This window comes from Mugil cephalus, chromosome 11, assembly GCF_022458985.1.
Source record: "Mugil cephalus isolate CIBA_MC_2020 chromosome 11, CIBA_Mcephalus_1.1, whole genome shotgun sequence".
NCBI classification, from domain to species: Eukaryota; Metazoa; Chordata; class Actinopteri; order Mugiliformes; family Mugilidae; genus Mugil; species Mugil cephalus.
This window is the reverse complement of record NC_061780.1, coordinates 18,613,961-18,638,781: the sequence shown is the minus strand read 5'-3', so window position 1 is coordinate 18,638,781 and position 24,821 is coordinate 18,613,961. Positions and strand designations below refer to the sequence as shown.

The 24,821-nt window shown below is 43.3% G+C and overlaps 1 protein-coding gene across 3 annotated transcripts in view; it reads left to right on the top strand.

The window, feature by feature from the left end:
- Positions 1 to 22,140, top strand: part of macf1b (microtubule actin crosslinking factor 1b) — a 29,454-nt gene extending 7,314 nt beyond the window's left edge. Inside the window, exons 1-40 of one of the 3 annotated variants that reach the window (XM_047598082.1) lie at positions 1,348 to 2,130; positions 4,999 to 5,735; positions 5,939 to 5,995; positions 6,110 to 6,280; positions 6,811 to 6,977; positions 7,071 to 7,230; positions 7,338 to 7,422; positions 7,879 to 8,123; positions 8,980 to 9,099; positions 9,222 to 9,329; positions 9,427 to 9,645; positions 9,970 to 10,173; positions 10,260 to 10,491; positions 10,590 to 10,816; positions 10,900 to 11,022; positions 11,106 to 11,207; positions 11,495 to 11,596; positions 11,684 to 11,848; positions 12,035 to 12,190; positions 12,404 to 12,601; positions 12,946 to 13,074; positions 13,156 to 13,326; positions 13,420 to 13,575; positions 13,686 to 13,892; positions 13,985 to 14,104; positions 14,191 to 14,360; positions 14,460 to 14,619; positions 14,898 to 15,092; positions 15,352 to 15,477; positions 15,802 to 15,945; positions 16,052 to 16,240; positions 17,195 to 17,309; positions 17,395 to 17,561; positions 17,691 to 17,853; positions 18,058 to 18,212; positions 18,293 to 18,367; positions 18,788 to 18,905; positions 19,371 to 19,516; positions 20,116 to 20,236; positions 20,342 to 22,140. In XM_047598082.1, the coding sequence (XP_047454038.1) occupies positions 5,079 to 5,735; positions 5,939 to 5,995; positions 6,110 to 6,280; positions 6,811 to 6,977; positions 7,071 to 7,230; positions 7,338 to 7,422; positions 7,879 to 8,123; positions 8,980 to 9,099; positions 9,222 to 9,329; positions 9,427 to 9,645; positions 9,970 to 10,173; positions 10,260 to 10,491; positions 10,590 to 10,816; positions 10,900 to 11,022; positions 11,106 to 11,207; positions 11,495 to 11,596; positions 11,684 to 11,848; positions 12,035 to 12,190; positions 12,404 to 12,601; positions 12,946 to 13,074; positions 13,156 to 13,326; positions 13,420 to 13,575; positions 13,686 to 13,892; positions 13,985 to 14,104; positions 14,191 to 14,360; positions 14,460 to 14,619; positions 14,898 to 15,092; positions 15,352 to 15,477; positions 15,802 to 15,945; positions 16,052 to 16,240; positions 17,195 to 17,309; positions 17,395 to 17,561; positions 17,691 to 17,853; positions 18,058 to 18,212; positions 18,293 to 18,367; positions 18,788 to 18,905; positions 19,371 to 19,516; positions 20,116 to 20,236; positions 20,342 to 20,367 (6,351 nt within the window). In that variant the 5' untranslated portion in view covers positions 1,348 to 2,130; positions 4,999 to 5,078 and the 3' untranslated portion in view covers positions 20,368 to 22,140. Of the gene's footprint in view, positions 1 to 1,347; positions 2,131 to 2,215; positions 2,377 to 4,998; positions 5,736 to 5,938; positions 5,996 to 6,109; positions 6,281 to 6,810; positions 6,978 to 7,070; positions 7,231 to 7,337; positions 7,423 to 7,878; positions 8,124 to 8,979; positions 9,100 to 9,221; positions 9,330 to 9,426; positions 9,646 to 9,969; positions 10,174 to 10,259; positions 10,492 to 10,589; positions 10,817 to 10,899; positions 11,023 to 11,105; positions 11,208 to 11,494; positions 11,597 to 11,683; positions 11,849 to 12,034; positions 12,191 to 12,403; positions 12,602 to 12,945; positions 13,075 to 13,155; positions 13,327 to 13,419; positions 13,576 to 13,685; positions 13,893 to 13,984; positions 14,105 to 14,190; positions 14,361 to 14,459; positions 14,620 to 14,897; positions 15,093 to 15,351; positions 15,478 to 15,801; positions 15,946 to 16,051; positions 16,241 to 17,194; positions 17,310 to 17,394; positions 17,562 to 17,690; positions 17,854 to 18,057; positions 18,213 to 18,292; positions 18,368 to 18,787; positions 18,906 to 19,370; positions 19,517 to 20,115; positions 20,237 to 20,341 lie in introns of those variants that run through there. The other 2 variants (XM_047598083.1, XM_047598084.1) reach the window with 2 other exon arrangements.
- Positions 22,141 to 24,821: the final 2,681 nt, after the last annotated feature.

Here is a 24,821-nt window from a genome sequence, read left to right as displayed (position 1 = left end):
AATGAAGTATCAACAGATATAGCATCTTGTCCCTGCAACATATACTGTGTACAGGAATACCATATAAAGGGTAATTTAAAAAATCCCTACAGTGTTTCATCCTACACAAAGCTCTTGTAGATCATAGACAACTTGTAAGTCTATGTTAAGTCTGACTAAAAACTCTGCACATATCACATGTGGAATAAACTACGTTAGCATTGACAGGTTTAACACATCTCCACTCACATGTAACACAGTAGGCACTTTACACTAAAGCAAGTGGTATTGATTTCATGACACTTTAAGAGGTGATATACCCGCACGGTGAAATGCAAGGTGAAAAGAACATCTCTGCTACCACTTGTCATTTCTGGTTATGTTGGCTGGGCATATAAATGCAGAAAAAAACATTTTTTTTTTTTTTGAATTATTATTATCACAGATATTGAATTTAAATCCAATCTGAATGGCCTAAAAAATGCTCCCATGTAGTTGTCGACTGAAAATCCCTATGGTGGGACTCGCATGAAGGTACTTGCGGATTAGGGAGGAGGCTGGGTGTCAGATATTAGCACTCATGCCTATGTTTGCTGGCGAGACAGACAGCGGAGATTGTGTGGGTGTGTACTGCGTGCGGGGATTTGTTGGATCAGTCGATTGGTTGATTATTTGGTTGGCTGGACAAAGACAGAGGGCAAAGAAAGTAAGAGAGCAGGATTTGAACTGGGATTTGAGCTGTCAATGGGCACCTGTGTGCGCGCCTCTATTGGTTTATAGTGCACCTGCAAACAACATTTCCAGAGAGACCGTTCTAGTGTTACTTCTAGTCGAACTCCCATCACTGAAATGTATTAAAGGGAGAAAGTTCACACAGTTCAAACCTTAGAAAGCAAAGCAGCTTTATGTGTGATTGGTGTGTTGCATTTCTAAGGCAAATATTGTGACTTTTTTAAATGGGACATGATCGAATTTCACTATAGGGGTCCTTCCTTTGCTTTTCCATGCCAGAAGCATAGAAAAGACAGCATTATCTTCCCATTGCTCTCTATTTTGTGTTTGCTTCCAGCCCCTTTGTTTATGGTCTTGAGTTGCAATGACTGGAAGTGAGTTGAAAAGTAATCTGAGATGTTTTACAGTAATTAGTCCTCTTTGTTGCTGCTTTGGAGACTGCTGCACTGGCTCTGAATGGGGAATCGGGGACTGCAAGGGGGTTGGGGGTGAATGTGTAATGGGTGGATAGCAGGGTGGGTGTGGGTTCCTCCTTTTGTAGCGTGCACTTCTCTCCCTCGCCATCGAGCGAGGAAAAGGGCTGAGGCAGCTGTCACTTAACATGTGAATGTTTCGAGGGCGGCCCAGGGGTCTTTAGAAAACTCTCCTCTTTTTTTTTTTTGCCCCCCACCCCATTTTTCAAGCAAAAGCAGCATGGAGTTTCTGAGCCACAGTCAGACCCAGAGGAGGGGCTTTGTCGGATGAGAAGGGGGAGAGAGTGGGAGAAAAAAGCCCGAGGAAGGTAAAGGGGGCACTTTGCCGCCGAGCTGCCTGGTACGGGAGCAACCTGAGCTAGTGAGAATGCCACCGCCGCGTCGTTGTGAGGAACTGGCACAACCTGACCTCCATGCGAAAACTGCTCTTGGCTGGGAACTGTGGGAGTTCAACTGAGCCGTTGGAATACATTGTCTCCATCTGGGCGCACTATCCCATCGGCGGCGTTAACAAGGAAAGAATTCCTCTATCGCAGCTCCCACAACAAAGAAGAAAGGGAGAGGAGCAGGGCTGGTGGGAGGAGAAGTGAAGTGAGGGGAGGGGAGGGGAAGGGTGCACTGTGAGGGGAGAGGAGGACATTGTTTGCCTGTGACTGTGGGCAACGGAAAAGCATGAGTTATCAGGGCATGTGTGAGTGTGTTTAGAAAGTGTGTTTGTATGCGAGCATGTGTGAATGAGTGGACTTGATTGAGTGTGCGCTGGAGGTAGCATGCATGTTTGTGTTAGGAGGCTTCAGTTTGGGATGTTGGAGTTGGGAGGCCGTTCAAAGGATGCTCAAACAAAGCTGGGATTTTTTTTCTCTCTCCCTCTCTCCCCTTTTTGAATGGTGATTAAGGACTAGCCGGATTCCTTTACTCATGCTGTTCTGCTCAACTCTCCTTCAGGGTAAGTCTAGTTCACACAAGCTTCAAACCGCCAAAACTGCCACTAGCTCAGGATTGGCCTAGAGGGAGTTTGGGTTTGGGTCTTTTTTTTTTTTTTTTCTGATGTTTGCTGGTCAGTGATAATCCAGGGAGCCATGTGATAGTGAATGAGCTCTGACTGAGGGATTTATATTTCTATTTATTCCAACTATAACTAAATACTGGCTGCTGGCAATGAAAATTTCCAGAGTGAATGGATCCTTCTAATGTGAGTATATTGTAATGAGTTTGTTCTTTGTAAACTGTCTCAAACATGGCTCTTGTAAGTGGCTAAAAATTTTAACGAAACTTTGCTGACGTTTGAGCTCATGTGTTGCAAATTTAGGGGACGGCGTGTGTGACCTTGTAGAATATCCACCCTAAGATGTTATGAGTCTCATGGGTGAATGAGCAGCTGCCATCCTTGATTAGGGACCACTACGATGATTGCTACTTCAGGACCTTCACCGAGAACATACACAGCAGTGGCAACATTAAGGAGCTCAACTGTTGTGATTGATGATTATTGCCCAGCTACTAATTACAAATCCACCCATTTAGAGCTTCTTGAACCATGTGAATAGAGAAAGATCTCTGAAAAAGATTTGGACATGAAATATTCAAAGTATTTACAGAGAAATATGTGCTTTCTCCCAGATGCTAATGTTTATATTTTAAACTTTACATGTCTTTTGCCATTGTGTTCATACTGGGTGAAAGACCCTTCGCTGTGGTCATAATCAAATTCATCAGGAAATGGACTGCGGTCATGTATCATAAATCACAGTTGAGAGCAGAGGAAGGGCAGGTCTGAATAAAGGGCCATTTGAAAATAGGTTAAGTGATGGGATGGTTAGGTCATCTGCAACATGAGTTAAATCGTGGAGTGGTTCTATGGTTCGCTTTCGAGTATCATTGTGCTAGAAAGCAGGAGGTGTGTATCAAATAATGGCTCCAGGCATATTGAAAAGGATTCCGTGTTTCGATACAGAATAATGTAGGTCATCATAACTGTATATGCTTACCGTGAAAAAAGGCCATAAAATGATTTATTTCCCTTCTTATCATAGCGTCCTCTAAGTCGACAAAACAAAGAAGAAAATGCACAAATCCATTTATTTTACATAGCGTATGGGTTTTGTAACATGTGATGAAACTATGGAGTAAATCCTCGCACACTGAGCTGTGAGATCACTGTAAAAGCAACCATGTAATTTAGCAAATGACCACACATGGGGCGCAGTAACCAGACGGCACACCCTCTATCTTGAATTGTTAACCCATGTGGACACGGCCACAGACACTCTCGGCCCGCCTCGAGAGACCGCTGGGTAGTGATCTGAGCTAACTGAGTAATCATTGATCTTGAGACCAGAGCTTTGTCTGGGCACCACTCTCTGATCAGACTGTGTACTCCCCTGTGGATCCCATGACTGCATCATCTGCTCAGCAGAGACATGCATGTTGGGCGTAATTACTAGGCTAATGCACATGAAGGGATCATGTCCAAGTAGGTCATATTTAGATTTTCATTTAGTTAAGTAACACCATATGCAGTATTATAATTACATTTTGTTTCATATGTACACACTCAAACGAGATTAGATCCAAATTTGCGAGGAGTCTTCGACGGTAGATTTTCCACTGGTTCTCCCAGAGTTCAGATTTTCTTCGTCTAACCTCTGAAAAGATAAGGAAGCTGCATATTCAGCACAATTTTGTCTGCCTGCAGCACGATATGTCTTCTGCGTGCTCAAGCCAGAAAAAATCCTCAGTAGTTTAAGGAGTCAACATCCCCAGTTTCCCCTGCCCTGACCCATATTGGCCCCCTGCAGATCTTTAGCCACCAAGCGTGGCCTGAAGTGACCTGTATAATTATGGATGAACCAATCCAACCCTGCCTATCCTAATGCACAAGGAGGGCCTGGCCTCAACAGGAGCCCTCCCTGTGATCTACTGATGGGCTCACCTCAGTTCCTCCAGACCAAGATAATTACATTCACCTTTAACCCTTCTGTCAAAACAATGATGCAAGCGAGCTGAGGGGATGCAGACAGTCTGACACTGTTTGAAACTGTCATGGCAAATCAGTGTTTTTTTATTAATATACTATTTTTGGTCAAATAATATGTTGACCGGATCATTGTTGGATTCAAAAATGTGTAGTATTGTAGTAATGTAATAGTATGAGACAGACAACTGTCTATTACTATTACTATACAGAAGGGTTTCTGTCTTTTTTTTCCTTTTTTTTTTGGTGTAAAAGTGCATAGATTTTAATAATGCATACTATAACGTTGCATTAGGTTGTTTTCCTGACAATCCCCCGTTTTCCCCCATGTCACTCAGAATTCCTACCCCCCTCCCCTTGTGGATGCCTCAGAGAAATCAGGCAATGTCTGCGTTTTTATGGCTGTCATATTTGATCAGATCCTTAGCGGGTTTCCCAGGTCAGGGCTGAGTTACAGCAAATGCTGGCTGGATGCCACTGGCTTTTCTGTGCCAGACTCAACAGTGGGATCTTCGACAAGCCTGTCACATAGATTTCTAAACCCAGAATATTTCAGATGGCGATGTGAGATTGAGGGGAGCATGTGTGCATGTGGTCGAAAGACAGACAAAAGGACTGGGAATATCCTGGCCAAGTATCTCTGCTGTAGTTCCCACTGGTTCTCCAGCGCCAGGGCAATGTTGGCACAGATATTTAGCAAAATACGAAATGTGAGAGGCTACTTTATTTATCTGTTCTTATCTATTTTTGTAGTTTTCTGAATGTTTCTAATTTTGCTGATTTACAAAATGAGCTTTTGTTCACTGCATGATGACCCGGAGACTCCTTGTTTTATTTTAGGTAGCCGAGGGATCTTCTGCATGCATGGCCCAGGGGCCTTACCTCACCTATTACCTCTCTAGCCTTTGGGCTGAAGGATTATGGGCAACCTCATCAGTAGGCCCAGCTGCCTGGGCCAGAAGTCCAAGCATGTGAGATCGGACGAAGACTTCCTGAAGGAGTGTTACCAAAGGCCAAGAGAGTGGCAACCTCCGGAGCAACATGGGGAGGCCAAAAGAGATGAGGTTCTCAAAGATAAAGAAAGAGAGGACACAAGCAAGGAAAAGGAGGTGGAGAAAGACAAGGAGTCACAGAAAATCGATGATAGGAGGGAGAATGGCGCTCATACTCCTATTTCGGATAAACCCCTCCAAAGCTCTCCTGCCTCAACAATCAGGAGTACAAGTACTCTGGAAAATGCCTGGCACAGTAGTCCTTCTCCAATAAAAACATCCCGAAATGGGACACTTACAAGGAGGACAGTTCCCCCGGAGTTTGCCAGGTCCCCCCTGGCTCACCCAGAGAAGAGCGCTGCAGAGAGGAGAGCCAGCTTTCAGAGGAGGGACTCTAGAGAAGGAAGTCCCTGGTCCTGGAAGACCATGGCATCACGTGAGGTCACTGAAGTGACGGAGGTGACAGAGACAATTGTAACAGAAATTGTGGAAGTGACAGAGTATCCGACAGGAGAAAAAGGAGGGAACCCCATAGTCACCAGAACTGTTAGAGTCCTGAATGGCGTTGCAGAGGAACTCGCTGAGGTTGATAAAAACACCATATTTCAAACACATGTCATCTCTCTTTCCCCTTCAGTCTTTCCATGCATCATCTGAAAGTAAAATTCTCACCTTAGCCTTTTTCTTTCAAAGCATATTTTGCTTTTAACACATAGTAGTGGCTCTGTAAAAAAAAATTAATAGTTTTCTTAAACTGACACAACACATGGACTGTCTTTACTCTGCAGCTTCAAAGTGATGGACATTCGAGCTCAGACCAAGATTCTAGTGTGGATAGATGGAGGGTATGGTTCACCCTTACTTCTTTTCTCATCATGTTGCTAAAGTTAAGATGATCTCATATCTCCTGAAACCAGTTGCCTGTTTTCATTTATTCTGTTTTTGTATTGTTTGTCAAGGGAACAAGATCTGCCTTGGCACTCAAGGATGCGTCAACAGATTCTGAATCATTTCTCCAAAACCTGGAGGCTTTGCTCACATGGGTCAGTGAGATAGAGGAGCTCACAGCCAATCAGAAACCCCCGTCCTCGGAGGTGAAAGTGGTGAAAGCGCAGCTCCAAGAGCAAAAGGTCTGTTATCCGCAACATCACCCAATTTCTTGTTCCACAAACCTTATTTGACCTTCCATAGTAGACAGACTAAATCTGATTTACCTACCAGAAAGGTTTGCTGAGGCCATGGAAAATGCTCAGCTGCTTCCTTTATAGGATGAATTCTGTTCTATTCAGTGGTGAATGGGTGGTGTTCATAGTCACAATGAGCTTCTGTAAGCCTTTGTGAACATGTCCTGAGGGTATGAAAAAGGTAGCGAAGTCTCTCACCTTTCAGCTGAGATCACACCCATTGTGAGCCTTTTGGATGTGCTGAAACCTGCCTGATTTTTGTCAGTGTGAACGTGACATATGAGACTGGACTTCCTCCACACTGACACAAAGGCAAGCAAAACACAAGAATAGGTCTTTGATAAATGCTCATTCTCGATGGAAACCATGCCTCTTCTTGGAAAATAAACAACAAATATAAAGTACATTTCCTCTGTACTATCTGTTGTATTGTATTCCACAAAACATGGCTATACCATGTGCTGTGTCTTCTACAGCTTTTGCTGCGCCTCCTGACAGACCGAAGGCGTAGCATGGACTCTATGATGTTGGAGGGCCCTCGGCTTGTGGAGGCCCACCCAGGAGAGGAGGGGGAGCAGGCAAAGGTCAAGCTCTCCGCTCTCAAACAGAAGTGGGAGGCCTTGCAGCTGGAGGCAGAGCAAAGGTCCAGTCCTTTAACTGACAATGCCACACGTTCTTTTGTCAAGGCTTAATGTATGACATACACCTTACAAACTGATTGTGGAAAATTTATCAGGAGGACGAGTTTGGAGCTCGTGCTGCCCATGGCCAAGCTCTTCCAGGAAGGGGTAGACAGCTTGCAGCAGTGGCTAATATCTGTGGAGCAAACCCTAGCTGAACTGCGCAATGCAGAGAGAGTGATGCTACATCTCCCAGAGGCAACAGATCGGGCCAAGGTTGGAAATATATCATGCACATTCAAATGCATGTTTATTCAAGGTGGATTGTGATGGATTATGTTTGGGGAGATAGATACACTTGTTACATGATCTTTTTGTTCTAGGCTGTTGTTGAAGAGATTCAGATAAAAACTGCTGGACTGGCAGAAATGCAGAAGTCAGGGCACAATCTAATGGAAGCAATTTCAGGTAATGTTGATTGAATAGTGCTGATGCACATTAGTCAGTATGGATAAAAAGGTTCTAATACCAATTCTCAGGTTTTGAAATACCCCCAAAAAACTAAATATAAATGTAAATATATTTATGTAAATATAAATGTCTCAGCTGAAGAAGCTACTTGGACAGACAAAACATCTTCAAGATAGTCTTAAAGTCCAGTTGTCAATGTTTTTCTTAGACACTGTAAATGTAATAGTTTTGGAGTGTTGATAAATACTGTGTATTATACTATTCAGGTGGTAGAGTAGGTTTTTCCACTAATTATAGTGTTGGCAGTTGGGTTGATGATGAACCCAAAATTGCCCTATTGGAAGTAAGTCAGTTAAACCCTTCCTTTGTTGAGAACTGCCAACAGTCCCAGATATACAAGCGAATAAATGTATTATATTAGTCTTACCTTATGAATTCTGATGTATTCTACAGAGGAGGAGGCCCAACAGGTACAGGAGAAGATGGATGCTCTGCGAATCCGCTGCTCCGTGCTGAGTCTAAGCAGTCTGGATGTGCTGCAGAGGCTGGAGCAGGCCCTAGAGGCCTCCAGTCGTTGCACCTCTAGCCAGGAAGACCTCCACCTGTGGCTGGGCCGCATCGAGAGGGAGCTCTTGGGGGCAGCAGGAGCACAGACCCATGCTGGAGATGCTGTACTATGTGCAGCTGAGAGACAGAGGGTAATGTCCTCATACGATAATCAGATCAACCAGATGTTTTGGGGAGTTTTATACACGAACACACCACTTGATGTTGGGAGAGGTTTTAAGAAGATGAATTCAATAGTTTGAAGTTTGGGTCATGTAAGACAAGCTTGGTGATCAAGATCTATGTGCTACGTCAGCTACTTACTGGAAGTCTTCCAGTTCACAAATCATCCTCACTTACGTCAGGAAGTTGTGTCCACATCCATGGTTTATCAAACTTTTCCCACAGAAAGGCCAAACATGTTGTTTTTTTTCCAGCACGTGACTTCCTGAACTATGCAAAACAATGTTGGTTAGATTAAATTGGTTGTGCAAATACGTGGGCATTATAATTGTCAGAATGGTTAAGATACTCAAAGCTAAATGAAAGCTAAATTCCACGTCTTCCAGTTTTTTCCGCATTTGTGGAAGGCGTAGTTAGGGCGCTCCTATTTCACCCGGCAACGACAAATAATATTTTCTGATTGGCTGATTTGTCGCTGATATTTTCTGATTGGTCGCTGATTGAAGTTGTTTTCGCCTCATCTATTAATAGAATATTAATCTCTTTAAACGTCTATGTGCTGTGAGTTTTATCATTCTTCAGCGTGAGAAGTATCATGTGTGACATGAGAGCGTGTGAACTTATTGAAATGCATGAGACTTGAGAGCCCTCATGTTTCATACGGTACAAAAAAAAAAAAAACACATCTACACTGCTTTCTTCGAATGTTATTATGCAGTGGCAACTACCTAAAATTAGACAAGGCAATTGTCAGAAATATTAGCACCATATTTAAATGCTAATGTTATCGCTGTTATATGCTAACAAAGTGTGTGTTCTTAACAGCTGGAACAGGCGGTGGTAAAGGAGATGGCTTGGTTCAAAGACACAGCGCTCAGTCTTGAAAAGCTGAAAACTATTACTCTGGATCCAGAGCCGATAGCAGAACAACTCTATGAGCAGAAGGCAAGGAAATTATTGAAATACAAAATCGACTGATGGACTAATTCTCATTTTGAAATGTGTAGAAACATTAAACTGTGTTACAGCAGTGCGTAAAGCTGTTTGGTTTGCATCTCTCAAAATAGATTTTAGCAGTGGAGATTCTTCAACACAGATTCAACATCGAGAAGATGGTGAAGATTGCTGAAATCCTGATGACGTACAGCGAAGACGGAGACAGCGGGGATCTTCGGGTGCGCTCTTGACTGAGATTCATGGCACCATTTTATTGATACAGCAAGCTGTTGATACTGCTAACACTGCGACTACATCTCTCCGTTCTCGTTGCAGACCCCAATAGAGGCCTTACAGGAACAATGCAACACCACCTCAGCCACGAATTCCCACGTGGTCCTGCAGCTTGAGCATGCTCAGTCGCTTCTTCTCCAGTTCTCAGAGGGAATGGCTGAGGTTTCACCTTGGCTCGAAGAAACTCAAACCCTCATTGGCCAGCTCTCCTTGAGCACAATTAGCTATGAAGCATTTAGGGAACAGCAGGACCTCTTACAGGTAGAACTGTCTCTCAAGATCAGAGTGCCAACTTTTAATTTCTTTCTTTTTCTTTCATCATCCCTCTTCGTGCCAGTCAACGAAAAAAATCCTGATACATGACAATTTGCACTACATATATGAGCTCATCTGTTCAATCACTTTCATCTTATGTATTATATTAATGGGTCTGTTTTGTCAGGCCACTAAAGGTGACACCCCTAACCCAACAGTCCTCTATCCATTGTAGGAAATAAACACAATTTCGGTAGTTGAGAAAATTCTTTCTTCAAAAAGAATCTCCTCTCCACGATTGATCATTTTTCTCACTTTCTCATCTGCAAGGGTCTGAGGGAGTCTATAGCGGAACACAAACCTTTGATTGCACGTGTGTGCTCTTTGGCCAAACGCTTGTCAGAACTTAACCCCAGTCAGGGGGACGAGTTTTGTCGCAAGGCAGCAGAGGCCGAGGAGCAGCATAGAGCCATCAGGGAGCGGGTCAAAGAGACAGCAATTCTACTCGAGGAATCCTTGCCTCGGTTCACTCAGGTAAGACTACTTGTTTAATCCTTCAGTTGCACTATATTCTGAATCCACGCAAGTAGATAACTGCTTGTCTGTTCTTGATCTTGCAGTTAAATGAGAGGATGACTCTTATCAGAGAAAGTCTGGACCGCCTGCGCAGTCGTGTTCAGTCGCCCACCTCACTTCAGGGTCTCACCCCAAGGATCCAGGAGCAGCTGCAGGACAACAAGCAAACACTGGCTGAGCTGTCCAAGCTAGAGCTGGGCCTCAGCACTGTCAGAACACAGGCAGATGAACTGCTGGCTAACACTCAGGCAGCTGGCGATGGCTCCATCGGCACAGGTGATCACCTTCCCAGTCCCCGTAAACATAGAGCTACAAGTAGCGTAGCATTGCTATAAAAGTCCATATTCTAAGCAATATCCTTTCCATGTCCTCAGCTATCCAAGAGCGAGTGTCCAACTTGTCCCGGCTGTGGGATGAGACACACAATCAGTCCCAGGAGAGGGAAAGCTGGTTGCTGAAGCTCTTGGATCTCGCCATGAAGTTCTGGAGTGATGTCAGCGATGTCACGACTGCTCTCAGTGACGCTCAGCAGGCCGTTCTGGATCTCAACGCTAGTCGGACAGACTCTGAAACAATCCGTCAGAGCCTCGAATCCATGCAGGTAAGTCCGGAAGTTCATAAAGGAAGCATGCACAAGTATATGAAGCACATACAGTAACATTTTCCCACCTTTTCAACCTTTAGACTCTCAGGGAGGATATAGATAGTTTGCAGGGAGACCTGGACACCCTTGGCGTCGTGGGAATGGACCTGATGTCAGCATGTGGGGATACTGACAAACCAGATGTCACAAGGAGCCTCGATGAAGTAAGGAATAGTTTTAAATATAAATCTTTTTTAACTTATGACGTTGCGTTCACTGGCATAATAATTGTTTTACTGTCTTTCAGCTCTATTGTACATGGAACAACTTGAGCAAACTATGGAACGACAGCCACAAAAAGCTGGAGGAGTCCTTGCAGATGGCACTGCATTATCAAGACACCATGCAGGTATGTGTTGAAATAGAGTCAGTACCTTAAATTATGGACATGCATACGCTACAGCAATATCAAACAGGACGTATATAGTAGCCTGACTCTAGACCCAGACACAGCTACTTTTATTCTGTTTTATTCAGATTCCCTGTAGCTTGACTTGAATTAGTCAGTGACAGATTGTGTGGCGCTTATAAATGCAAATGAGTTGAATGGAGAAAACAGTCTGAGACATTGTTTAGAATCACCATGTACAGAATGATTGTTGTTTCATGCCTGGTCTGTTACTGCTTTGCTAATAGGGTCTGTTTGAGTGGTTGAAGTCAGCTGAGTTGAGGTCCACAGAGGAATTCATGGTGGGAACGGACCTGGAATCTGTCAAAGAGCAGCTATGTGACCTCAAGGTGAGTTCATACAGTACAATCTGCTCTGAGGCCACTGTTACTCATGGATAGTAAACTGAATGTTTAACATACAACTTGTTTCTTAAGGAATTTAAGCGGGAGCTTTACCAGAAGAAGATCGAGATAGAAAGCATGAACCATCGCTTTGTGTGCCGACTGTCTCCAGGCTCAGAGCGTCCAGGCTCCGTCTCACCGCTGTGTGACTTCAGACAGCGTTGGGACAGCCTGGAGTCAGAGACTGTCAGCAGACAGGTGAGACTATGGAAGCAAGGATGTAATGTTAATTCTAACATGCCCCATAACCCTATCATGACTTTATGTACAATGTCAACTGCAATCAAGAATGACAAAAGGGTATTCTTTTGCAGCGACTGCAAATGCTGCGTTAAGTAATGTTGTGTTACCTAAAAGCATTCTGTCCAATTGTTATGTTTGCAGCATCAGCTGGAGTGTGCTCTCTTGGGTCTGGGCCAGTTTCAAAATACGTTGGATGAGCTGCACACATGGCTCTCCCGGACTGCCGAGCAGCTGCAGGGCGGTCAGCCAATCAGCATTGACCTGCAGGCCTGTGAAATAGAGCTGGCCAAACACAAGGTAGGCCTTTGCCTGATTACATTAATATATCATTATAGTAATAATATTAACCCCTGTCTACCCCATAGCATCTATATCTATTTGCCAGACACGAATAAGATAATAAATAAGAAAACACTCCCCCTCAAACACCTCCAATCAATACATTTGAATTAAACTGACATTTATATTGTGATAACTCTCCAACCTCTCATGCCCACACGTTCATCCAAGGTGCTGCGGAATGACGTCATGTCCCACGTTCGCACGGTGGAGTCGCTCAACAAGGCAGGCAGGGGTCTGCTGGAGGTCGGGTCTGGAGACAGCCCACACGGTCTGCAGTCTCGGCTGGATGACCTCAATGAAAGCTGGGAGTTCGTCCGTTGTGAGACTGAACGCAGGCAGCTGGAATTAGAAAACAGACTGAGTCAGGTGAAGATTATAGATATACATATATACACATATATTTCTTTTTTTTTCATTATTATCTCACATTTATTTATGTTATGTGCTACACTGTTGACATTATACCAAACATCCTACTTTTGTAGTACAATGTAAACTGATGAAGGTAAGACTAGAATATTGACAATATTGTTTTGTTTTCATATTGGTGTGTGATGCCCTCTTGTGGCGACTAACTGAATAGATTTTCTGTATAATTAATGAGTAAAGATTATCTTAAATCATTCATTTTTTGGTTATCAAACAATGTTTCATGATGGAACTAGTAGCGAACTTTGAACTGAATTTGGGTACCTTTTATACCATTGCAGGTGCAAGATGTTACAATGGAGATTCAGGATCTTCTACAGTGGCTTGAGAGCACAGACCTGAGACTGTCCTCCTCCAAAACCACGTGGGGCATGCCAGACTCTGCAAGTGAAAGACTCAGTGCACACATGGTGAGGGTTATTTTAGACTTTAGAATTATTGTCACAGAAGATTTTTTTTTTTTTTAATTACAATTTTCTTTACCCTCCTAGGAGTTGTGCAACGAGATGGAGTCAAAGCTCCACACCTACACGGACGTGAAGAACGCCATCCACAGGATGCTGGAGAGCAGCGACGTCGTCCGGGGATCGAGCACCGAACACAGCTTATGCATTCTCGAACAGAAATGGGCGTCCGTTTACAGCAAAGTCCAGGAGCGGAAGGTAATTTATACTCAGTTAACTCAGTTAAATTTGATGTTAATATCAGTTTTTATTTTTTAAATCATTGGATTGTGTATAATGTATTTTCTGCAGGCAAAACTTACAGAGGGACTGAGTCTGGCCAAAGAGTTTCACAGCAGTGTCCAAGAACTTCTCACTAAGATGAGCAAATGTGAGGAATCTATTGGGCTTCTTCCTGCCCCCAGCTTTGTTCTGGAGACAGTTTGTACTCAACTGCAAGATCACAGAGTAGGTGTTTTTATTTATTTTAATTTTTATTCTACATGCATTAACTGTTTTTGTTGTTTTTTGGTCTACCATGTATTCACAGACCAATAAATACAATATTTTTTGCACAGACACTAGTGAATGAGGTGAACAGCTACGGTGAGAAAAAACACACAGTGGAGAGCGCAGGCTGCAGGCTGACAGAGCTGAGCAGGAAGGAGGACTGCGACGTCGTTCATAATCTAATCATGACCGTCCAGGATCGATACAAAAAGCTACAGCAGCGCGCTTCAGAAAGAGGCAGGACTCTGGAGGAAGTTAAAAAGAACGCCAAACAGGTACAAGACCGACCTCACCTCCGGTATTTACAGAGAACTTTCACTTTTCCCAAAATCCTTACACGCAAAGTGTGATGTTTGTCATATTTCAGTTTAACGAATCTTGGCGCCTCCTAGTGGAGTGGATGACAGAGGCGGAACAGACTCTGGACACGCATAAAGAGATAGCGGTGACCCATGAGGAGATTAAACAACAGCTGACCGAACAGAAGGTGCGGTGGGCATTGCAATGAAAGCGTCTTGGTTAAATGCTGTGTAGTTTAGCTTCACTTATTCCCTGATCACTCTTTGTGAGTAGGAGTTCCAGAAACTGCTGAGGTCGAAGAGGCCTATGTACGAGGCCACGCTGAAAAGTGGCCGCAGCCTCCACGAAAGAGCTCAAACCGGCCACGACAGGCAGCACGTGGAGAACCTGCTGGCTGAACTCAAGGACACATGGGACACCATTAGTGGCAAGTCTATGGAGAGGTATGGAGAACATGCCACTATCATGATAAACTTTTTCCAGAATTAATAAACATATATGTATATTAGAAGTCGATTTTTATGTGTTTTTCTTTCTCTTAGACAACATAAGCTGGAGGAAGCGTTGCTGTTCTCGGGAAGATTCACGGACGCTCTGCAGGCGCTGAACGACTGGCTGTATAGAGCAGAGCCCCAGCTAGCCGAGGATGTTCCTGTCGGCGGAGACAAAGACATCGTCAACAATCTCATAGACAAACACAAGGTCAAAACAAGTTAATGTGACCTAATAACTGAGTACAGGTTGGAATTAGCAGCTTCTGCAAGCATGCCACATGAACGAATGAATGAATGAATGCCTTTATTGCCATCAATCGTGCATTCATATCAGAGTCTTTGTTAGAGTGTTGTCATTCACAGGCTCTATGTGATCACGTTGCACACCGGCCTTGATTTATATATCTGTGTAGCAGTTTCTTTCTGCTCCTGCACTATCAGGAATTAAATGGCATGTTGTCTGTGTTTATTTTTCTTCCCTTCCAGGCCTTCCAGAAGGAGCTGGGTAAGCGAGCTGGATGCATTAGGACCCTAAAGCGATCTGTGAGGGATCTGACCAGGAGCAGCACGGCCGACGCTCACTGGCTGCAGCAGCAGATGGACGAGCTGGAGGGTCGCTGGGAGGCTGTGTGCAAGCTCTCGGTCAGAAAGCAGGACAGGCTGGAGGCTGCACTTCAGCAGGTACTGCTCACAGATGGTATTGGATTTAAAACGTCTTGCACAGGCAGCAGCTGTATGTCTGTATTTGTCAATTAAGAGCAATTAAAGCACTAAACTTCCTTGGTTCCTCTTCCCTCAATTTCTATGGGTGGAAAAGTCCAAGCAGCAAATTGCGAAAGACTGACCTTCGTGTGTCAGAAAACTGTGGTTGTGAGGTCAACTCACAAGGAACGACTTAACTCCTACTGTTGTCTCTATCTTCCTCTTTGTTTTCACCAAGGCTGAGAAGTTCGATGGCCTTGTTCACGCTTTCATGGGGCGGCTCACCGAGGCAGAGAGGATACTAAAATACGGGGTCATACCCGAGGAGGAGGAAGGCTTGCTTACCTTCCGCAAACAACACGAGGTCAGCATAACATGATACTCTGTCGCTCCCTATATAGAGAACCTATTCTCTTCCTCCCTATCTGCCTCCTGGGTCAGGGTCTGCTTCAGACCAACCTGGTGCTGATAAGGACTCAGTATGTGACTCAAGGGCAGTTGAACCCAGCTGAAAGAATGCATGCTTTGACCATTAAGCAGCTCTATTGTTCCGCCACAAAACACAGAATTAGCACGTTGCTGTATGTTGTGAGTCACGAAAAGCATCACCTCCAGTCATTTCAACACAATAACTCATGTTAACAGAAAAAAAAAACACTGAATAAATCTTTTTTCTGACTCTCTATAGGAGTCACTGGGTGCATTGCAGGCTCAGGCAGTGGATTTAGAGACCATCCAGTGTCTGGGTGAGGAGCTCCTGGCCTCCTGTCACCCAGACTCCATAATCACCCTCAAGTCTTGGATCAGTGTCACTAAGACCCGCTATGAAGAGGTGAGAGCCTTTGTAAAAAACTACACTGATTTGTACTGATAAAAAAAAAAAAAGTGTTACCCTTTGGGAGTTGTATAATTTCCTCTTGATCCTTCTCTGTTTTCAGGTTCAGACCTGGGCCCATCAGCAGGGCCAGAAGATCCAGGCCAGCTTGTCAGCGCTGGAGGCAGAGAGAGAGGAGGTCCAGAGATTACTGGACTGGATCTCCTCAGCAGAGGAATCCCTCAGCCTCAGAGATCAAGAGCCTCTGCCTGACACCTCGGAGCAGAACCAAGAACTAATCGAGCAGCACACAGTAGGATTTTCCTCTCTTCCTCAGTGGGAGCTACCTAGGACATTCAGCATTCACTTAGATAAACATTTAAGGCGAGGCACGGCAGGCAAAAGCACAGTTTTTTGCTATTTTGCTTCATTAACATGTCTTCTGACTGGTTTACAAAAAAAGGAGTCGCAATGCACATTTAGGTGTTCATTTCACCACATTTTGTCCGTGTTGCGCTTCACCTCTCTAAACTGGCTTGTACCACTGTGAGCCTTGTCTCTACCCCGGCATATGAGGTACCATTGTGAAGCTCTTTTTCTCCTCCTGAAGTCTGTTGGGTCCAAATATGGTCATATCCTTTATATTGGCAACCAATCGTCAAAGTAGAAAGGCCAATCTGATCCAGATATTGTGCCAGTGTGCGTTTATCTGCAAGGGACATTTAAAAATGCTGTGATGTCTTCTCTGAGAAGAATTAACAATTAGCAAGAAAAGGGGATGTCAGACTCATCTGAGTTCATCCGGCAATAAAGTCTTTGGTAAAAGGAGACAAAGGTAGAAATCATCGTGCTGATCATTCATGTTTCACACTTGAATTAACTTATTCAAAATTGTATCCGGGACTGTTGACAGTATTTTGTGATTTGTGAGTGATCAAAAGAGGTATCCAATATTCCCTCTGTAAGTACCTGAAAATATAATATGTTAACAAAATTAAACAAGATTTTTTAATCTCAATTAAGCCTTTATTCAGATTTCTGTTCTGAAAATTTGTGCAAATTTATTCATATTCAAGTAGATAACTCCTCAATTTAAAGTCGCAGAGAACTTGTAATATAAAAATATATTGTATTTATATAAGTAATCAACTGGAGAAGTTATATGGTGATACACCTGTAGCGTCTCGCCTTAAATATGTAAACTTTAACGTGTATCACTTTCAACTCTACAACGTCTTTACTGTACTGCCCCCTCTCCTCTCTGCAGGTGTTCATGGAGGAGTTGAATAAAAAGTTCCCAGAAGTCGAACATGCCACCAAATCCTGCAAACAAAAGAGGGTTTCTAAACTGCAAGTTTCCCCCAGCAAACGCCCGCTCGCAAGTAAGCCACCGTGAACGAACAAGAATAAAGCAGACGTTAATTGAATGAGCTGATTCAAACACCCCTCGTGTCTGTGTCCGTGCAGAGAGGAGGAGCGCTCTGAAGCTGCAGCCCGCTGTACCAGTGCCCCTGGATCACCTCGAGCCCCAGACCCCACAGCTCAGTCAGCTGGTCAGTCAGTGGCAGAAACTTTGGCTCCTGGCAGCGGCGAGGCAAACCCGCCTGGAACAACACCTGCAAATGCTCAAAGAGGTTAATGCACTTTTGAAGTGAAATCAGTGAAAAATAAGCAGAAAGAGTTTGTTTTTTTTTCGCAAAAGTAAATTGTGTCCCTATAAACAGCATCACAATGCAGGTCTGATGCACTGATTTTCTGCGCAGATGGAAGAATTTGCAAACTTCGACTTTAATATTTGGCGGAAGCGTTACATCCAGTGGATCAGTCACTTGAAGTCTCGGATCTTGGACGTGTTTCGCACCATTGACAGGGACCAGGATGGACGCATCAGCCAGAAGGAGTTCATTGATTATGTCCTCGCCTCTAGTAAGACCTGCCAATAATAATAATAATAACAATCACTTCAGCAGTGACAACATTGTGTCACTTAGTTTGGATTATAATGAAATTAACTTACGTAAACTGTTACATGGGAGAATGTCCATACAGGTTTATCACACCAGATCTCTGCGTAATTTTTTAGGTAGTGAAAGTTTTAACTATCACCTCTTCTCCACTCCCCCTCCATAGAATTCCCAACCAACTCCCTGGAGATGAACGCAGTGGCGAGCATATTCGACATGAACAGCGACGGCTTCATTGACTACTATGAGTTTGTGAGCGCGCTCCATCCTAGCAGAGACCCCTACAGAAAAACCCTGGATGCAGATCAGATCAATGAAGAGGTGAGGACGGCGTGTGCAAAAATAAAATGTGACGCGGTGCTTTTATTCTGACACACTGTCGCCCTTTACGGCCTCTTCAGGTGAGTCGCCAGGTGTCCCAGTGCAACTGCCCCAAGAGATTCCAAGTGGAGCAAATAAGTGCCAACAGATACAGGGTGAGTCCGTTTTAAATGCGTGCGGTCACACAGGAAGCATGTGATCGACATTTATTTTTATTTTTCTTGTGAAAAGACAGAATACTAGATAACCAGTAAAATATGTGAAGTGTGAAGTTGTCGCTGCAATTCATGATTCAGAAAATTCTAAATTGTTTCCAGCCTCTGTGCTATGACTTTGTTAAAAAGACTGCTAAGCAGGTGTAAGACAGCCTCACCTCCAATATTAACAGATAACTTTCACTTTTTTCAAAACCGTATACATAAGGTATAACATACCATGTCACTGTTTCTCATACTTCAGCTTAATGAGTCTTGGCGCCTCCTAGTGGAGTGGATGACAGAGGAGGAAGAGACAAAAGACACACGTAAAAAAAAAAACACAAAGTAATATCTTCTTTTTTTTTTTTTTTGCTGCAGTTTGGAGATTCCCAACAGTTGCGGATGGTTCGAATCCTGCGCAGCACGTTGATGGTCAGAGTCGGGGGAGGCTGGACTGCTCTCGACGAGTTCCTGGTCAAGAACGACCCCTGCAGAGGTCAGGCTAATTCTTGAATTAGGCCACTATACCAAAATATATATTCTTAAAAAAGCAACTCTTGCACATGTGATGCAGTGATTTACAGATGTTATGTATGGAAATCAGCTGAAAACTCATACAACGGACATAACTGACGTTGCACAAACCCTTAGTTCAGATTTTGGTGATACCAATATATTGCTGCTATTTGTTATTGGTTGTCAAGCGCGTAAACCACAGATTTAGCTGAAATATATAATATTAATATATATAATGGTCTCAGCTCTGTACTGTAGATACAGAACACATGGTACATAAACACAGTCTACTAATCTTCAATTTCTATTGTATTCTAGACAACTGAATTATTTATATGTCTGATGGATGACTGTTATAAGAGGAGTGGTTGGAAAAAGTGACATGTTTTTAGTATTTGTTGTTCATGTGTAATTGATGGATTCTCCCCTGCTGCGTCGCTGACAGTCAAAGGTCGGACCAATCTGAAGATCAAGGAGAAGTACTTGTCCCCGGCGGGAAGCACTTCTAAGGGTCTGACTGTCAGCAGGTCCAACTCAAGCCTCAGTCTCTACAGCAGTGCCTCGGCCCCCACCAGCCCCATGACACGCAAGGCAAGCTATGAAAATCTGAGAATTTATATAGACCCCGCATGAAGCGTATCGATACTGGAAATTTGAGAATTTAATTTAATAGCTACCAAGTGGAAAATATTTGCCTCTAGGGTCTGTGTTGGATTTTCCTTTTACCGTTCTGTTGTTTCAGGTTAGGGGTATCATACTCAGGGGACACAAACAGCCCTATTTGATTTAAAGGGCGTATCATGATAGCATAATAACCCAATAAATAACTCCAAATGTTCCCCTTTAAGTGCAAAGTACATTACAAAATTGTTCACATGTAATGAACTGAACCAGAAATTTCTTAAGAAAAGTAAGTGCACTTTCAGCAACATTGCAGTTAATGCCTTTTATGCCTTTAGACCCTCTGGTGGGTCGATTTTGGCCCCCAGGCCATATGCTTGACACCCCTGATGGTTTCTTTTTTTTTTTTTTTCAATTCAAAGAGAAACTGTCTGTTTCAGTGTTTCAACTTCTTGGTTAACGTATCACAGTATGAAATATTTATCTAGATGACTGCAGTAGCCTGGTTAATAGCAGCATTTTAAGAAGCAGCGCTGAGACTCTAATACGTGCAACATATCTGGCTTTAGGCATTGCTGCGCAGAAGTTTCTCAGGGGACCGCTGCATCCGTCCTAGGAGTTCCATAGCTGCTTTGGGCTCCGATCTACAGTTTGCCACAGCAGGAGAGGACAACTCCCCCTCCCCGTCAGGTGAGCCAGTTGCCTCAAGCATTCGCTCCGTCCTGCAGAATAACAATATTCACAGATATAACTCAAAATGTACCACTCTTCTGTTTTATTTTGTTTTTAACCTAGACGAAGCGGAGAAGTTGCCCACATGATCACTCCCCCCCACCTCCGAGCACCACGCGTCGCGTATGCTGCACCGATCGACCCAGACACAACCTCGGGGTCCGCGAAGCGGAGCAAACGTGCAAAGCGATAGAGGGTTCTGAAAAACAATGCAGTATGTCACATCTGATCAGCAGAAGGGGAAAAAAAGGGGCGGGAGAGGTCACCAGCAGCTGGATGCTGGAGGGTCCGCAAAAGATGATGTCTCAATGTGGACAAGAGAGGGGGCAGTCCAGACTCAAGACAGAGGCGTCTCTTGTCCCCTCTTACAATTACACACATTAGTATCTGATTGCGTAGAGAGTAGGCAGTTCTGCATGGACACTTACTGCATGGTAGCCAGAGCTTTGCTGATATAAGAGTTTTTTTTGCCAAGCTTGCTTTTGCGGTTGCAAAGATGAGGTAAATGAGACGGTACCAGAACCAAACAGTGATACTCGCAGGTATCGCTAATAGGCTTACCAGGTTTAAAAGTGACATACAGCTAGAACACACTTACAGGCGGCCGTACAGTTGTACTGTCTGACTCTTCCCACCAAGCATCCAAAAAAAAGAACACACATAAACCAAATCCAGAAGACGATATTGTTGGCAGGGCCACACTGTTTGTTTTTTCTTTTTTCGTCTTGTACCTTTATCTACACCATGTCTTCAGATAATTTTGTACTTTCTTATTCTTTATCGTGAGGATGTTTGAAACACCGGAGACCGTGTAATGAATGATGCACTGGAGTGAGACGGGCCATTGTTGATTTGTAGAGATTATTTTCTCAGGACTGGTTTCGCCTTTGGACGTACGTGTTTCCATGGAACGTTACTGTGAAGGTGTAGATGTTGTGTTGTTTTCCCCTAATAACACTGGAATTTGTAGCAAAGCTTTCTGTAGCACGTTCTTTTCATAAATATGCACTTTTGCGTGTCCGACCACTGTAGATATGTGATTTGGCGAAGCGTGGGGAAAGAGCGGCAGTTGCCATGAGCGAGAGAATTAACTTTGAAAAATCGAGCGGAAACGATTTTGGTTTGTGTTTTGATAAAAGTGAAGAATTTAAAGTGTTTTATGCGAATGCACTGGAGGTGATACTGCAGGGTTGAACAGAGTAGTTCTTTCAGTTGAATCTGTCTTTTTTTTTTTAACAAAAGCAGTTTTCCGAATTTGATGTTTAAGTGCTCTGATTTCCAGTCACTTAATAAGTATGTAGATTGCTCCACTCTTAATGGTCAAACAAATACGTACTGTTCAAGCAAAAAAAAAAAAAAAAATTTCTTGACAAGGAAACAGCTGCAGCTTCACCCTCTACGCAGGCTGTTCCGTGTTGCACTGTGCCTGGCTTTTCCTGGTTTCCTTATAGACCAATTAATACGTATTGATACGTTATCAACAGTAACTGCTATATTTGTAAGTGTCCCTTTGTACTAGCTCTACCTGAGGTAAAAGACAGTAGCGTATGTAATCACATTTGGTCTATGCAGTTGTCAAGGGGATTTTTTTAAAGTCAAAAAATGTTTTTACGTGACCTTTTCCTCTTTGCCTCACATTTGGACAAGCTTGATAATTTACTGTACTGTAAAAAAGAAAAGAGAAAAAAAAAGAAAAAACAGCCAGATTTCACCTCTATTGCTATGCACCCTGATCTTTCTATACTGTAAATGTTTCTATACCCAGCACTCATTCTGTCGTCTGATTTAGGGAAAAACTGTAGATGAATGTCACTAATAATTTTACATCCACTTGTATAAAAATAAATCTTTTTGTAATAAAATCTAAATTATTCGTCGTGATTATTAGTGCTGCATTTCTGAATGAAACGTTTTGACAATACAATGTTCTGCCACAAAACTTCGCACCAATGACACTCCTTGGTGGCAGCAGCCACCCACAGCAGGAGGCAGCCTGACACAGGCACGCAGAAAAAACCCATAGCACCGAAACTAACCACATCTTGTTTCGAGACACCACAGGTGGCCCATGTCCTATTTTCTGATGAGTCACAGCAGTTTTGGAGGCAGAGGGGACACCTACACAATATTTGGAAGGTGGTCATAATGTTACGCCTGATTGGTGCATGTTATTTGACAAAATCATGTGCAGGTTAGCATATGCTGAGATCCCAGCAGGATAAACCAAGTGTCCCAGTGTTTCCCAGTGTAGCCGCCATTTGCCAAATGTGAGGCAACATTGACATCATTTTCCAAAGCACATTCTTCAAATCAAGTCAATAGTTGCCTAAGTAATTGGCTATGAACCACCATTATATTAATCTGGAGCTTTGCATCTTGCAAGTTCACAGCTGTGACCGAGAGAGCTCAGCTCACTGCAACAAGAAAGCACATTTTTTTCCATCAGGGTTAGGGTTAGAGGTTGATCTCCACCAGTTACTGACGGAAAATGAAGAGAGCTGTTAAATAATCTCCGATGTTCACCAGCTTGTCGCCAACTTCGTCAGCCTCCTCGTGCCGGACCACATTGTTGCGTTTTATTTGCGGAACACTGTGTGCAGCCGAGGTTGGAAATGATGATATGAGAATGAACCAAAACATTAAAGCTGCAGCTGCAAAACTAAAGCAATCAGTGAGACGATGAAGATGAAGTGGAGCTGTAGGGAACTAAAGTCAGTTTCCTCATCTGTTTCACATTGCACACTGATTTAATCCATTAATATTATGAAGAAGTTAGTCATAGGAACTTAAACCACTCATGAATATACCAAAAATAATATCTGTGAAGATAACTGTTACCAAATGATTATATAATTGTTTCCTTTTATCAGATTACAGTAAATTCTCAGTGCTTCGTGTTATAAGGATTTGTTTTTCATTTAATAAACCGTAGAACCTGCCTTGTTACACTTAATGCTACACAAAAACAAACCAAAACGAAGGCATCATCTGTTACTAAAACAACACAATTATGCTAGAAAGCCTTGTGTGCATTGTCTTGCGTTTGGTATCCTATTAGATTATGGCAGAAATTTCATCCGCAGCTTCCCAGCATTAACCAGCCTCCCCTGCTGATGTCTAACAATCAGATCCTTCAGGCTCTCCAGCAAAGTACAAGCAGTTCCAAAAACACCGACATACATGTTCAAACACCAAGCCCAGGCGGTTTTGAGAAAGAAAGCAGAGTATTGTGCTTCTACATAAATATCCACCGTGACCCCAAATCACAGGGGTGCCCTCTGCGTACAGTCCTGAGGTCCTGATGTCCTGTGAATGGACATCAGTGTCTCTGGCTCACAATAATAAACCCATTTCTAACGGGAAGTAATCATTTACAGTTTACGAGTGCAGAGAGGTTGCGCAATCGGCATCGGTACTGAACAACAAGCCCTGATGACTTACATTCTCTCTATATAAGAATGATTTGATCATTAATGCTCAAAAGGCGTTTTGTTTTATAATGCTCTAGTTTTAATGGGAGTTGTTGAGCGCAATGTGTAAGAGTTGCAATTTCAGAACAGAAAAGAAATAGTATGATACACAAGCGGCCCTAAAATTGGATGCAAATAGACCATTTCCACCAGTTTGAGTGCATAAAACCAAATATAAAAACATAATCATGCAAACACTGTGCTGAAAAGTTCTTTTATAGTAGTTTTAGTGGCACGAGACAAGACATTAAACAAACACATGTAACTCATATTTGACCAGTGACCATGACCAGTCATCTTGCACTGGAAAACGCAATGCTATTACAGTAATAGCTCCCCATGTAGAGTAAGATCCATTAAGGAAGCATGCAATATATTCTGTGATTTAAGTAAAAGACAAAGAGAGTCATAGGTGTAGGTTTTCTTTTATAAATTAGAGAAACGTCTCGGGGGCAGGAAAGAATAGGTTTTTTAATTGACGTTTAAATTCATTAGGAACGCAACAGTTGCTTTTACCATGCATCTAGGAATGACTGTCATTCCCTGTATCAAAACTAATTTGCTTCACAACGCTGTTACGAGCCACCAAAACATTTCGCCGTTGTTATTTAACCAGGGAACATGTAGTGCCAGTCAGTGCAGAGGTGGGTGCAAGGGCACTCGGATGAAATGCCATCCACTCAAGTTAGCGCCCAACAGGGGTCATTCATTTGAGCTGGAATTTGTGCTGAACAAAAGCCAGACTGACCCCTGACCAAACACCCACTTGCAAAGCTGTCCAAAGTCATCTTCTGGTTGGCTAGGCCGACTGCGACCGCTTTGCCCTGTTGGGGAGCAACCTCATGTTCATGTAATAGTGCTAGCAAACTGAATTTCTTTTACTTTTACGCCAACATTTATCAACCATTCCCTCCACCTTTCTTCTTTCCCCTCTGTCCTCCCTTGTCCCGTTCTCTCCATCCGCCTACTCTTACAGCTAAGGACTTTGGTTCCCAAACTGAACCCCTGGCCCAGCCCTCAGCAGTCACATGACAAAGATTCAGAGAGCCGGGCTAGTAAAATACAAAGCCCTC